The sequence below is a fragment of the Halichoeres trimaculatus genome, unplaced genomic scaffold (genome assembly GCF_033239565.1).
Source record: "Halichoeres trimaculatus isolate MK-OKI-2021-1 unplaced genomic scaffold, fHalTri1.1 fHalTri1_scaffold_4, whole genome shotgun sequence".
NCBI lineage: Eukaryota > Metazoa > Chordata > Actinopteri > Labriformes > Labridae > Halichoeres > Halichoeres trimaculatus.
In genome coordinates, this window is record NW_027437182.1 from 13,171,312 (window position 1) to 13,186,667 (window position 15,356).

At 40.8% G+C, this 15,356-nt stretch overlaps 1 protein-coding gene and 1 long non-coding RNA gene across 4 annotated transcripts in view; one reads left to right on the forward strand and one right to left on the reverse strand.

Moving 5' to 3' along the window:
• LOC141788576 (uncharacterized) overlaps positions 1 to 3,802 on the forward strand; it is a 29,758-nt gene extending 25,956 nt beyond the window's left edge. For both annotated transcript variants that reach the window (XR_012598150.1, XR_012598151.1), the window contains one exon: positions 3,730 to 3,802. This is a non-coding gene — a long non-coding RNA (uncharacterized LOC141788576). The remainder of the gene's footprint in view (positions 1 to 3,729) is intronic.
• Positions 1,271 to 15,356, reverse strand: part of kank3 (KN motif and ankyrin repeat domains 3) — a 31,019-nt gene continuing 16,933 nt past the window's right edge. For both annotated transcript variants that reach the window (XM_074667457.1, XM_074667458.1), the window contains exons 3-12: positions 13,598 to 13,675; positions 11,521 to 13,326; positions 10,151 to 10,253; positions 9,706 to 9,945; positions 9,489 to 9,579; positions 8,943 to 9,162; positions 7,433 to 7,575; positions 4,530 to 4,730; positions 2,565 to 2,666; positions 1,271 to 1,956 (exon numbers count right to left, since the gene is read on the reverse strand). In XM_074667457.1, the coding sequence (XP_074523558.1) occupies positions 1,894 to 1,956; positions 2,565 to 2,666; positions 4,530 to 4,730; positions 7,433 to 7,575; positions 8,943 to 9,162; positions 9,489 to 9,579; positions 9,706 to 9,945; positions 10,151 to 10,253; positions 11,521 to 13,326; positions 13,598 to 13,634 (3,006 nt within the window). In that variant the 5' untranslated portion in view covers positions 13,635 to 13,675 and the 3' untranslated portion in view covers positions 1,271 to 1,893. The remainder of the gene's footprint in view (positions 1,957 to 2,564; positions 2,667 to 4,529; positions 4,731 to 7,432; positions 7,576 to 8,942; positions 9,163 to 9,488; positions 9,580 to 9,705; positions 9,946 to 10,150; positions 10,254 to 11,520; positions 13,327 to 13,597; positions 13,676 to 15,356) is intronic.

Here is a 15,356-nt window from a genome sequence, read left to right on the forward strand (position 1 = left end):
ACCTACAGGTTCTACTGTACTGAACTAGGTCTATGTATTAAAAATTTAACAAAATGAGACTGGTAAGTAAAGAGGAAAAAATGCAGGATGCTCTTTTTCTGTTCATTGTTAATTGTACACAAATTTGCCTGTCATGTTTTCACTTATGAATTACCAAGCTATCATTCACTATCTGTATTAGGGATGGACTGGTGAATTTGGCCTTTTAATCTGACTAAGCAATAGTATTTTGCAATAAATAGCATTTGCATGTGCCTGCACTCATGAGTCTGATTAAAACAACAAAGTCTGCAAACTGCAGGCAGTGTTGTCAGTTTGACTGCTGTCGAGCAATATTGGTGATTCCTCTTTAACCATTTTCCCATTCTGCAATGAATTTCCTGTCACCATCATCTTTTTTAATTGCCTGTCCTATTTTTTTCCATTCTAAATGACAGCATATTAAGTATAAAACAGTTACTGGCTACTGGATACAGGTTCTTTTATGATAGATAGAATAATGCACATTTTTTAAATGCAAAGGAAAGACTTTTCTCAAAGACTGCCTGCCATCTGCAATCTCACAGTAAGTAATGTTGCCCCTCACCGTCTGGAGTATTGCACAGCCTATTCTCCTTTGCTGTTCTCCACATCCTAAATGCCAGAAAAAATAAGCTCACATCATAAAACTCCCCCCACCCCAAAGTAAGTGGCTAAACCTGTCTGCATTTAACAGTAAAGACACCCCACTTAGAGCATTCACCATAAAGCTTAACCTCAGGTACCCCATCTATCCATTCTTCACTCCCATCTGGTCAGAGATGCACATCCTGACCTGGAAACCCAAGTGTAACGGCAGATCCCCTTTTCTTGGAAAAAAGCACCTCAGTAGCTGTTGTTTGTGTTCTGAATATGTGGGTTAATGTGGGTTGGTGTGTTTTTTCTGGTGTCTTGTAGAGGCTGTTGGTGTGGATGTTTAGTATCAATGATTTTGTGCATGTCTCACAGAATTCCTCTAGTGATAGTTTCTGCTATTTTCTATGAAGCCTGAAATGTCACCAAATTTGTCCAGTGTATTGTATTTAATGCATGAAAATTATTCTTTTATTTTGGTTTTCTAATTCCTTATTCTTTTTCAGTCCTTGGTAATGGATTACAACAGGTCCTGCTCCCAACTATGATACAACACTAACAGTATCTATACCTCTAGTGTTACTAAAAAAATAGATAATTCATTTTTTTAATAAATAAATCTGTTATTTAAAGTAAAGAAATAATAATTTCCAATAACTTTTCTGTAAATGTGTTTATTTCAGACATGAATATATATTTATATGTAAATATTTATATGAACATACAATACATGGACAGTTAGTGCAGATAATGACAGTGAAGAGGTTCACGGGTCAGTTCACCAAGGCACTACAGAAAGGGAAGACTGCAGGGCAACACACAACAGTGTCATGTCATGTGATTTTACTCTGGGCATGCCATGCAGACAGAAGTAGTCCAAGTTAAGTTTGCATGATGTGCCATCCAGCATAAACACTCAGAGTAACTGTTAAACTTATTCATATCTCTGTGGTAATTATCCAGTCCACCTGACAAACTTTCTCCTCCATCCTAATCTTACACCACATCTGTGTGTTGCCACTAACAGTGAAATATTAGTGGAGTGCAAATGATACAAAGGGGTCTGATCTCCTGAGACATGCTAGGAGCTCATATTAGTCAAGTTTATGATAAAACCATTATGGAAAAATAGTATTTTCATATCAACAATACTTATAAATGCAGGGCATAATGCAGTATATAAATATTTTTATATTTAAAGAAATTCCAGTGGAGCTTTAAAAAGCTCAGATCCAGTTATGTTTGCTGCTCCATCCTCCTCAATGAGCATCTGCCATCCTGTCAGTCTGAAGGCCAGGGCTTGTGGGGGCTGGTGGGGCTTCTGGGCTGGGCCTTTGGACTTCCCTTGAAGATATAATATGGAAACAGGGTTGTTTCTTTTTTTTTCAAATATAATTTGAAAAAGTCTGCAAGTTGTTAATTTCTTCAACAGCTTTAAAGGTTTAGAGTCATTAAATCTACTTGAATATTTAACCATGTTTGACTGAATATAACGTGTACCCAAATGGTATTCTCATTTCAGTTTTAGTGTAATTACAACTTAAATGTCGTGGCTGTGTATTGAGTAAATTACTTAGTTTCTGTTTTTAAAAATCAAAACTTAGCACAATCCACAGAGGCTTACAAAGACCTATGGGGGGCAGCAGTGCACCTTTAGTCAGTATTCCCCACACCCAAAGTGCAGCCAGGAGCTGATCCTACCTACTATTAATACAGGAGAGGTTGCTCATTGTGAAGTTATGTTGTGAGCGTGGCCTCTGCTAACTTCAGCCTGATGCTGAATGCCACTTCCCAGACAGTTTATAGCTGGTTTCTGTCCAGCTTGTGAGTTTCTGATCTGTACAATAAACTAAAGTTGATATTTCCAGAAGGAGGATCCAAACTGTGAGACTTGGTTAACATCCAGAACTTTGTCTGCTTTGAGGAGTGGAAGTGTTGGAGGGTGGACTCACCACAGCAGGCTGGGTCTTTGCATAGTTCATGTGGGCATACAGCAGCACAGCTGTGTCATTGTGCGATGCTTCGAGTGCGATGGACAGTGCGTTGCTGCCATCCTGCAAACACAGACGTAGAGGAGAGACAGATATGGTGGGATTAGGGCAGAGTGAGTGAGAAGTGGGTTCACTGGCTCTTCAAACAGGAATGACAGAGCTTTACAGGTTGGACCACGTGATGAATGTTATTCACGGTAGTTGTTTTTCCCATCAGTTTGAACATGCTCCGCATTAAAGCAGAGATTTTGTCAATAAGCGTTACAGCAGTCTTGTGATGGAGGTTCAGGCAACTTTTATATCCTCATCTCAGCTATGACAAATTACAGTCCCTCAATATTTCTGAACTTTAGATTATTAATTTGCTTTTTTTAAACACCAGACCTTGTGGAATAGTTAAATGATGATGTCTAGAGACTTTATCAGGAACTTTATTTTCCCAAAAAATTTTAGGATTTATTTAGGGGATCTAACTTCACGTCACTAGATAGTTGAAGAAAAACATTTTGTCCTCTGCTGGAGTAAAAGCAGTAATTTATTTTTCAACCGAGTTAACAAAGACTGAACTGAAAGACTAAAATAAAAAAAAAAAATAAAAAATCAATTTAAAAGACAAAAAGTCCTAATACTACTGTGAAATTATTTTTTTGATCAGCATCCATCCGTTCCACATCCTCATCATTTTCTTTTTTTCTTTTCAGAAACGAAGGCAGTCAACGCAAAATCAAGAGCAAGGAAGTTCTGGTCTCTTAAAATGAATCTTAATATAAAGTTTACTCCTAAAAATGTACCATTTCAAGCTGAAAAAATTCACAAAACCAGTGTGAAAGGGTTAGCTTATAGCTCCTCTGCTACACTGATGTAACTTTCTGGGAAACAGTAATGCTTCCAAATTAAAGATATTAATAAAACCAGAAACTCTCTGAATTAATTCACCAGGGTTAAACCCTTGCTTGCATGGTATTGTTTATGCCCTTGGAGTTAAGTTCAGTGTTGAAATATTTTAATGGATATCATTTTAACCCTCAGCACTCCTGGGGTGAAATGAATGCCCTTATTTAGGATAACTAAAAGTGAAAGCCCAGTGACTTACAGGCAAACTTTTTCAAGCTTTTCTGTGTTGCAGGAGGGGCAGGGGGTTTCCTAAATGTTTTCCACCCCCTACTCCCCATCTACCTCCCGGTCCAGCTGTGCTGCACTGAAACACAACCCAGGAGCTACATGCACAAAAAGACCAACTGGCTCTGGCACAGATGTTAAAGCTCACATATCTGTCAGCCTGAACTCCTCTAAAGAATTCACTTCGCTGTCTGTAAAATCACTTGAAAACAAATTACTGAGCAGATCAACAACAACAAAAGGAAAACTAACCTAGAAATGCACTGCCTCAAATATATTTTATTATCAATGTGGTGACACAAATCAGCTCACTGACAAAATCACTATTTTTTTTTAGTCTGGTCTTTTAACAGCCTGACTAAAATCACTTTTGGACTTTGAAATAAACAGTTTCTGCTGCCTTGTCCACGGATGACTCAGGCAGCCTTGAACAGAAGAGATTTGGCTTTTAATTCCTCCCCTGGGGGCTTGTGAGTAGCCCTGTGATTGTGTTTCCTGTAAACAGCACTGAATTGAGCAGAGGGCACATGAAACGCATCGTATCATGGCTCTCTTGCTTAAAGCCTATCCTGCTAACGAAGGAAAACACGGGAAAAGAGACAGAGAGAGGTGAAAAGTAGAGGAAGCTGCATAGACAAATTTCCCATGAGGAGCCGTTTCCTGAGCGCAGATTAAGCTGAATCCCAGACAAGCAATCGCTCAGATGTTTCCGGCACTCAGGCATCCAACAGTTAGCTTCATCTGCAGGCTCAGGAAGTTTCCCTCAATGAGAGCATCAGCTGAACGGCTAAACTTTATTTGACTTACATTATCAATGATGGAAATGTCACAACCAGGCTGTTCCAGGAGCAGTTTGACAATCTCAGCACGGCCATGTTCACTAGCACACATCAGGGCTGTGGATCCCTCATCGTCCTGTACATTAACATCAGCACCACACTCCAGCAGCGCTCGCACCATCTCCTGACGACCATGGCTAACAGCTAGCATTAACGCCGTCTGACCAGCCTGTAAAGATAAAGAAGCATCAGTGGAAGGGATGTTCATTTTAGTTACATGATTAAAATCAGTCTTAAACACATCATGCCAGCTTTCCATCAAACACTCTTTTGATAACCAGTATTTAAAGAAATATGTAAAGCTGAGACATGGATAGGCTAAGATTCAATGAGACCAGACCTGAAATTGTAGGCTGGCAAATCCTGGTGAGCCACAGAGACTTAAAAGGCATCAAACCCACAGGCTAAGGCTTCATGCTTCATAAGAGGCCAGACTGCCTCCTACTTTTTATCAGCCTCAGCCTTTTAGGCCAACTATGTCCACACAAGCAAGGAATTCAACATCATTTTTTCATTACCATAGAGCAACAGAGCTGGATAGAAGTGAAGCAAAAGGAAACATCTAATACTCAAAGATAACACTATATTAAAGCATATTTTGTGTGAAAATATCTGAAAATAGTAAAGAATAAGCCATTAAAGCAATAGTGCAGAGTGTAAAAAGTAAAGAAAGAAATTTGGGACAGTTGGGACTACGAAGCTGGATTAACACATCCAGGATAACTCTGCCACAACTCACTGAACTTCACCGGATCTCCGTCATCCAGATCTGCTGTACTACGAGGCTCGTTATCAACTCGATAAGTGAATGTGGCTGGGATCTGTGCGCGCACACATAAAATGGGCGTGGATAGGAGCATTTTCCACAATGGAGAAGAGAGCAGGCTACTTAACAGCGGAGGAGAAGCAAATAATCTTGCAAAAATACGAGGAGTACTGCAGTATTATCCAGGCCGGAGGGATTGCTGCAAAAAAATCGCCAACTCTGTGAATGCATAATTTTCCAAAATGCTGATATTAATAGACCTATCTCATCATGTGACGACACGGGCAGTTAGGTCCTTATTCATTCATGTTGTCAGTCAGTGTGTGTGTGATCAGCATCATATCCGACCTCATAATTAAAAAGAGTCCACTTTCCTACAAATCCCAATGAAAACACTCATTATAGGCAGTTTGTATTGCAGATGCAATAGCAGTGGGGAAAAGGACCTGGGAGCAAATAAAAATAAATATAAAAACATCCTTTAAAGTGGTCGGTATGAATTTCCTGAATTTCTCTTTGGGCTAAATAAAGTATTTTTCATTTCATGAAAGATTCCATTTGCACACATTTCTACCTTTCCCTGACAATGTCTCAGTTATGATGATCAGTAAGATATTGTTTGTCCACAGCCCATAAGAAAAAATGTTGGGCCAAAAAGACAGGGGGTGGTCCCGCGCCGGAGGACTTCACTCCGGGCGAGCAAATTGGTCACTGTGCGGTCTTTTATCCCCACCTGAGAGAACCGATTGGTCAGCGGGCGGTCTGTCACACCCTGTGAGCTCTTATCCTGGAACTTAACCTGCTCTGGACCAGGTTTGACGTTCAGCATCAGTTACCGGGGCAACGTGTCTGGATAAAAAGAGATCCACATTCGTAGTACGGAAAACCAAAACTTATCCTGGAAGTTATCTCTCTAAGAGCTAATCCAGCTTCGTAGTACAGGCCCCTGGTCATATAAAACTGTTTTGGGGTGTCAATATGAAGCCACAGATTGGAAGGTTTTTATCTGTGAAATATGACTATTAACATGGAAATAAAAAAATTGTTCTGGGAGCAGTGGAAGAAAACCAGATTGCACATTAAACAATGAAAAGAAAAGCGTGATTAATTCTGCTGTTTTAAAAAGCAAGTCATTAAAAGAAGAAGTCAAAAATATACTAATGAAAATGTCATGCAACACACGGCTTAAGCAGAAAATAGTATGACTTTCGGGCTAAAGTTGCCTTGCATGCCTTGTGTTGTCACCCTCAGCGACAATAACAAGCAGCAGTAATCAGATTTATTGCCAGAGACGCTAAAAATTTGTAGTCCTATGACTTGGCAGTGTGAGAGCTCGTCAGGCGCTGCGTCCAAACACACATACACACCACACAACCTGATTAGATCAAGCAAAGAGATATAGCCTCTCAAATGCCAAAAGATTCTCACAAATAAAACGTCACATGATACACATTTCTTTAACCCAATCTAACCTATAACCAATTATTCATCTGGCTCTGAATGCAGTACTTCTTCACAGCACAGGAAGCGTTTTTTTTACACTTTGTTTAACCAAATAGTCTGGAAACAGAAAGCTAGTTTTCCACAGCAGCAGGAGAAATCAATGAGACATTCAGTGAAAGCGAGTTTTCTGTTTTCAGGAATTAAAGAGTAATTAAGTTCTACTTAAACAAACACAAATACCCAGGAGCATCATAAAATGACAAGGAACGATTTAAGTAAAGATTAAGTGAAAAATTGCTCATTTTTGTCTCTGTGTTTGGTTTCATGGTGCACTCTTTAAAAATAAAAGTTTAATGTGTCCAAATCAAATTAGAGTTACTGTAGAGTCAGCTGAGCAGATTCTGTTTCTGAAGTAATGAAATGCTTCTGGCGCATGTAGCTGTCTGCACATTCACAGAAGCTCTTTGTATTCTTTGTTCGTCAGACATGTTGACCTCTCACATTTTCTAAAGTGTTCAAAAAAACCCTGCGTACTGCATGTTCTCACTTATCACATGTACAAGACAGGAACCACTGCTGTGAAATTAATTTCAGGACATGGAAGAAGCAAAGTGAACACCAAAGACATCAAGGGTGTCAGAGAGGAATTAACGACGACTTGCCTGGCTGGCCTTGGCATTGACGTTGCCCTGACCGAACAGCTTCTTGACCACAGCCATGTCGACCTCCTCCTTCACAGTAGAGAGCGCAGCCAGCATGATGGCCGTGTAGCCTGCCTTGTTCTGCTTATCCACACTGCAAACACCTGGAGGGAACATTTTTAAAATAAAGTTGATTAATTATGGAGGGATTATCAGTCTGCGTCATCACAAAGATGCACACGCATCTCGACCGCAGAAGCAGCATTTAGCTCCATTCATTCAGACGAGTTAGCGTTTTTTAAATACTTAGATCAACCTGTTGGAAGCATCAAAATGTACGGTCGATTTGTGGATAGCTGTCAAAAACAATACTACACAATAGAGGCAACTTCTGTCAAGTGTTCACAGCAATCAGCTTTCAGCGACAGCAACCATGATTAATGGCTGAGAGTCACCAGTTAACACTGATACACCAGCGATGTCTGCATGTGTGTAATTAAATGTGTATTCTTTATCCAACCTCAGTTAACCAGGTTTGAAGGCAAACAAGCATTAATAACTGCTGATGCTCCAAATACAGATTTGACTTTGCTTATTTAATGAAAAAGTTGGTTTGGGGCTGAGGTTCTGACCAAACATGGACTCAATATAGACAGTAAATAATGAGTGAACCTATAAATTATGATTAACAGAAACTGATTTTATGACCAAAGTAAAATTAGTGAATATTATGAAACAATGTTTACATCCTGGTCTGTCACAGTCTGATAAGTGTCCATGGATGATGCAGTCATGAGCATCGAGTGAGAGTTGTGTTCCCTCTCTGGGTACATGCTGGTTTCTCTGCCAAAAAATAATAAGATAATAAATAATAAATAAATTATAAATAATAAAGTAAAATAAAAATAATTATAAATAATAATAATAATATCTGTCCACTTCCTGATCTCTTCTGTCCACTCACTGCTGTTTCACAAACCTGGGAGCATTTTACCGTCCGTCAAAGAAAGTGATGACATTAAGTTAAAAAACATGTTTTTTGGTGGTCAACTCCTCCACATCGGTTGACAAACCATTTAACTCTGCAGTGCTTCTGCACCCATGTTGCACACGCACCCGCCGTTGTTGATAAACAAATAATCCCTCTATACAGCAAATAATAGTGCTTTACCCAGAGTCTAAGGGCTGGTTTTGTTGTATAACGTCTTCTTCTTTCTTTTTTATTATCATTTATTTTTCATACACTTTTTAATAACAAGAACTCCTTCGTTTAAACCTAACTATTAAATACTACTCATAATATTTCCAGTCCTCTGCAGAGACACATTTCTATTTTTGGAGTACATTTTTTAGGCCTCCTAAAGGAAGTGATGAAACCCTCATATGGAGATCCCATCTCTGCATATTCGCATACAGACCAGGATTCCCTGAACATGAGATCACCAGTTGGTTCCTCTAAAATACTTTTCTTTCAAAAATTATAGTTCTGTGAGAATGTCCTCCGGTTTATTTTCAGTTATTTTCCACTGACCTGTGTCCAGCAGCAGCCCCACAACTCCAAAGTTGGAGTGGGAGACACTGTAGTGTAGAGCCGTGTTGCCGTTCCCGTCAGTCATGTTGACTACATGCTCCAGCAGGACTGGCGACACCTCGGAGAATGCCATCAGGTAGTCTGAGACCCGTGAAGGCTGGGCCATCTTAGCACTGGAGATTCGAAACCACTCGAGCTGGACAGTGTGAGTGCTGGAGAGCTGAAAGTGAGACATCATAATGACTTTCAGGTAGACTCATGCTGAAATAAACAGTGTTTGCTCAGAAAAGTCGAACGGTATTCATCACAAGTTTAGAGCAGCCAGACATTCCACTAGGAGTCTATTTATTTAACCATCAAGTGTTAAAGCCTCTAAATGATCCAGCTACTGAGGCTTGTCTCACTCTTCTGTGATTCACACAAAAAGCTCCTAATTCTTGTGACTAACATTTTATGTTTATCTCGCAAATTGCTTAAATTTTGCATTATTCCAATAATGAAGTGATTAAATTCAACAGGAGCAAGTAGAAGCATGCAAAGACACACCACTTCTTTACTCTTCAGTGTTTTGATGTCATCATTGAGGTGGTTCTTCATGATGAGGCAGGCTTCGCGCATTTTTGAGCTAAACTCAAACCTGTGAAAAGAAAACTGAAGCTGAAACACCGAGTAAGCATGACAGAGCCTCCTTTTGATATGATTTTGTAGAATTTGTTGATATTCATATTTACTGTAACTTGACATATACAGAGCAATAACATACTTCTCTTTCACAGCATCCGATGAACAGTCTGCAGCTCTCAGGGTTTCCTCATCCGTGTCACTCTCGTCCAGGTTGACATTTCTCTCCTCTTCAGACGTTTCTTCCTCCAAGGCTGCCTCATCCTCCTCTGTGCTGTCCAAGCACTCGCCTTCTCCACTTTCTGCAGAAGAACTCCCATCATCCTCCTCTTCTTCTTCTTCCTCCTCTTCTTCCTCTTCTTCACTGGATGTAGATTCATATCTAGAAAATGGATATATTTTAAGCAAACCCTAATTTTCGCATCTTAAAATGGGGATTATTTTTTCCAATAAACAAAAAAAACAGGGGAAAGGGGTTTTGTTTTTAACTTTTCAAACCTGTGACATGATTATAAGGTTAAACTTTATGACGACCCTATTTTATTTCTACAGCAGTGAAAACTAAAATAAAGGTTCATGTTGCTTACCCTCCGTTTAGGATGCCGACAAACTGCAGGCTCTTCTTGCCTGGGGAGCGTGTATCGCTTGAGTTACTCCCATCCTTCCTCTTCATGATTGACTTCAGCATACCTGTCAGCAAAACAACAGCCGAAGGCAACAAATGAAAGTTCAAACAAAGTACAGTGATGAAAGATTTAACACAGTTATGACACATGATTTTAACAAAAAACAAAATGTCATCAGTCTCTCGAGGGGTTTGCGCTGTCTCTGTGATTTGCTTTAACAGCCCATTGTATTGATCCTAATCGCTTTTTTCCTTCAATTGACAGAAAAACTAATTTGACAAATGTCTTAACAGGGTATATGCTGAGATCCTGAGGTTAGATTCAATACCTTTTTAAGACTTTTAAAAAACTTTCAAAAAGTCTTAAGACCTTATCGTGACTTTAAGCTGTTGTTAGCAACCAATTTTTGATAGTATAGTTTGCATTTTAACATAAATTAGGTAAACTGACAAGGAATAAAGCTTGAAAGAATAAATGAAACTAAAGGCAGGTTAATTGAAATTCCCAGTCCCACAAAAAGTTGCAGCAGTTAAGATAATCCAAGATCCCAGGTCATCAAAAGTCTGAGAAATGTTCTCAGGAGGCTTGAGAAACTCTTATGATCTATAGAGAAATATTTTGAGATGCTAAAGCTTTTTCTAGATCCTCATGCTGGTCTGTGACGAGTGTGACGAGCAGAATGATCGTCCATTCACCAGGTGTGGTTATTTTTGAAGGTTCAGACCTTGGAAACATTTTAGAACCAGATGGACTATTGCCGTGGCGGATATATGGAGCTGTCTGTCTGGCGTGTCAGGTTAGTTTGCAACAGTCGCAACGAGGAAAAATAAATATTCATGTATACTTTTAGAGTCAAAGCTTGAATACCGATAAAATGTAATACCTCATAACATTACGCTTAAGACTTTTTAATACTTTTTAAGGGCCTCCTTAATTTTCCCACAACTGATTTATCAACTTTTAATACTTTTTAAGTACCCACAGTACTTAAGTTGCACCACGAATAATGTGACAGTGGATATATGTGTAAAATCTGACTCAATAAGTTGTGTTTTTGAATGCACTTAAATTGCAGCTAGTAATAATAAACAGGTTTATTGAGTTATCTTCAAGTCTAAGAGTGTACTCTCTCAAATTTCCATCCACCCATTTAGATTGTTTTTATGAATTTTTGAGGGAAATTGTGAACTTGAAAAAAAATACCTAAAAACTAATGTTTATTCTAATTTATTTAAGTTACTGCTGGAAGATTAACATGTTGAAGAAATTTATTGAAAGGGATTCTTGCATCTTTAACCCTGTGAGTCAGATAACCACATCTGGTTTCTTACCCGTCTTTGTGCTGGCAGCTGCTGCGTTCTCTCCTTGCTCTTCTTCTGTCTTCTCCTCTGCCATACTGACCACCTCCTCCTCCGGTGAAACCTTGTAGTCAGCAATAGTCAACTGTCTCTTCTTTGGCAGTGCAACTTTCTGCTCCTCCATCTTCTCCCCTAACAAGTTTTCCCATTGGCACCCAGTGCTCACCACTGCAGCAGCAGCAGCTGGTTTTGTGGGTTCCTCTGCAGCGTCGGTCTGGGTGCTTTGTTCGGTTTGATCTGCTGTGAAACTCTCACCTACGCATGCATCGCTCACTTCAGGATGGCACAAAATCGCTGCGTCCTGTGACACAGGTGTTAACGTCTCTACCTGGGTATTTTTTGTGTCTGGTTTTGCAAGAACCCCCTTCTCAAACATGACTTTGGAAGATTTCTCCTCCATCTTGGCTTTAAAGGTCTCCAGATCTTTGTCCGCTACACTCAACCTGTCCTCTAAGGCGATGATGGACTCCTGTTGGAATTTGATGGTGTCCTGTAACGTGTCGATCTCCCTCTGTGCTTCACTGGTCAGCCCAAGTAGAGACTCTATTACCCAAACTTCTGCCTCTTCTGTCTGAACGGTGGCTTGTGTTCCCTCCTCGTGAAGCACAAGGGCCTCTGTTCCTGTGCCTTTCTCACAAACATTTACTGATGTGCCTTCACAAGCATCTTTCACACCCTGGCTGTAGTGGATAACGACACAGTTCATTGGAATATCTCCCCCAACAGCCACTGATTTCTTCTCAATGACAGACACTTTTTCTGGAGGTTTAACTGTGACTTTTGATGAAGGATCTGAAGCTTTCTCTCCCTTTCCCTCAAATTTCTCAGTCAGCCTTTTCAGTTCAGCAGATTTCCCAGGCCCTTTATGAACAGGTGAGGGTGGAGCAGTCAATCGACTGTGGATACTCTGATCACTTTGGGGGCTCTCTGTGGTTTGGGTAGAGGACTCAGCTGACGGTTGCCTCTGCAGAGCCGCCTCCATTGATTCTTTCTTTTCCTGCAGTGCTAACAGGAGCATGTCTTTCTCTGCACGCAGCTTTGCCACCTCTTTTTCCAGAGCAGGAACACCCTTCACCCTCTCCTCCATCTCCTTCAGCTGTTTCAAGGCTGTAGCCATCTGCTCCCTGACTGTCTGCAGCTGGCTCTGGGGAATTGGAGTCATGGCGTTGCTTGTCGCTGGAGTGCTGCGCCCAGAGGTGACGGGACTGGGTTTGATCAAATTACTCTGCAAAATCTGAGTGGAAGGAGAGGGTTGGAGCTGTTTTGGAGGGTCTGCGAGCTGAATGCGCCCACCATTCTGGTGCTGGTGGGTTTGTTCCTGTTGTAGCCGCCTGCTGGTTTCTAGAAGAGTCCGCTCAACTCTGGGGTTGCGCTGGGGTGGAGGAGGTGGTACTTTGGCTCCAGCAGACAGAGGGGGAGCACTGAGGAGGGTCACTGGAGAAAGAGAGAGTACTTCACATGGCGCTGACCCAAGGCGGTTGCGTGGTGGTGGTGGAGGGGGAGCTCTGCCATCCTCACTCGCAGGAGACGAGAGAGACTCTGTGGATGTCCACCCACTGGTGCGTCCCCCAACACCTGGACTCCTCTGGGAAAGTTTGACACCCCGTCCTGCACGGCGGGGGTTGACAGGCGCCCGGCGGACATTGTGTCCACTTTCTATCTCTTCTACATATTTAAGGAAGTCCAGATCCAGCTGGAAACCATACGGAGTCTGGACGGAGTAGGAGCCTGGCTGCTCAGCCTCCTCTTGACCTGAGTAGATGAATGGAGAGCCCAGATCTGTAGAGAGAGAAATGATATGGGTCATTTCTAAAAGATGTCCTTTGAGTCATCATTACATACATAAACATGCTAAATGTCCATGCTTTCCATGTAACTACATTTTGAGGCAGTTTCATGTGTCTGGCTCGATGTTTCAACCCCACAAAGAAAAACCAAAGCAGTGTATCACAATGACTTCACACATGAGCATTGTTATGTTTCTCTGTCACTAAGAAGTAGGACAGCAGGTGAGAATATTTAAAGGAGAAATCTGCATGCAGTGTCTCACCAGGCAGCTTTGTGTTGACTTGAACAGATTGAGTCATTTTTCAGGTCTTTCAGCAGGAGCACAGCTTCAAATCAACACCTGGCAAAAGAAAACACACAGTGACACGAAGGTATTAGTCATGATGTTTTTACAACAGTAGGAAGGAAGGGGATGTGATTTTTAAAACACTGCACAGAAGTTTGTTTAAGACACTGGTGCAAAACCTTCATACTGATACTTTTTTAAAGTCACATGCTTCAAATGTTGGTTGTCAACACAAACAAGCCCAGATTATGGACATAGTTGTGTTTTTCTAGGAGCTGTAAATTTACTAGCAAGTACTAAAGTGGCCAAAGTACCTGTGTGTGTTTTTTTGTGGCTCATTAGCACGTGAGAACCTGTGACTGAATTCCTTTCTTTCAGAGATAAGGAGGTTTGGTTAAATGAATCCCTTGTTTGCTTTTTCTCTTAAGAGGTGTTGAAGGACGTTGCGTCTGACATCATCCAGACCTCAGAGAGAAAGGGAGAGGAAGAGAGATTTTCTGTGTTAAGCTCTCAACCTCAGCACTGGCTGGGTGAGCTGATTGGGAATCTATAAAGCAGAACTTGGAGTTATATAAATGTCGGAGACAGAAACTAAGTCCACTTTTAAATTTATTTCTGTGATTTTTGGAGAAACTTTCAGCATGCTGTGTATGTTGTAGTCTGGGGAAACAACTTAGACCAAAGTCAACAACAGAGAGCTGAAATTTCAGACAGCCTCTCTGTTACCCACAGCGTCACAGCTTCACAGCGTCACACTCTGCAGAAGACCCAGTGTAAGAGCCGCTGAGTTTCATTTCAGGATTTTTACATTCTCATGAAGAAAGTTAACATTTTGACTTTGGGTATTTAGCTGTGTTTTGGTAGATTACTTTTTTGCTTTAACAATAAGTCTTGTAGCTTGTTTATTTCCCTTTTAAATGATGCCACATTTGTATGGAGGCATGTATAGTGGCATGAGCAGCAGAGCTCAGTATTTGAGTTGCACCCATGTGACCTTTACCAAATCTTCTCTGCCAGTTCCAAACATGTAATTTGCCAAGATTATCTTTATGTGTTGCAAAGAAGGAGGGATTGTTTGTTACTTTGATTGATCCATTTATTTTTACCTATATTTGAAAATACATTTTAGTAATAGAGGAGTTGTTTGGGCAGGATCATAGACTGTACAAAACATGGACGTAGTCTCGCCGACGTCACCTGTCTATTTATGAAACGGAAAATGAAGCACATCAGCTATAGCGGCCATATTGGTAGTGGCAAGGGCTTCACCTACAGCTATAGGGCGCCTGTTGGTCACGTGACCCTCAGCTGTGCCTCTGATTGGGGGAGCTCATGATCTTGATATCCTCTGAACGGCCGAGTTAGAAAAAGTTCACCCCCCGTACAGTGGGTGCTGGTAGTAAAATTAGCGACTCGGACAGGAGAAGTTTTTTGAACCAGGCTGTAAATAGGTTAATCTCTGCTTTGAAAATTGCTTTTTTTGGCTTGGTGTGTTTGTGACAGCCGATTTTAGCACTTCCGCATTGTCTCATATTCTTAGACCAGAAGTTGCCGCTTGGGCAGGATGCACAGGTAGAGATCCTCCTTGTGTGGTGTTAATGGGAGCGTCACATAGAATGTGTTTTGATTGTGATTTGAGAGCGTTTCATGATATTTTTTAGGGTAGTACGTTTTAGGGCTGAACGATTTTGGAAAATGATCTGATTGTGATTTTTTTTTAGACCAATATTGCGAA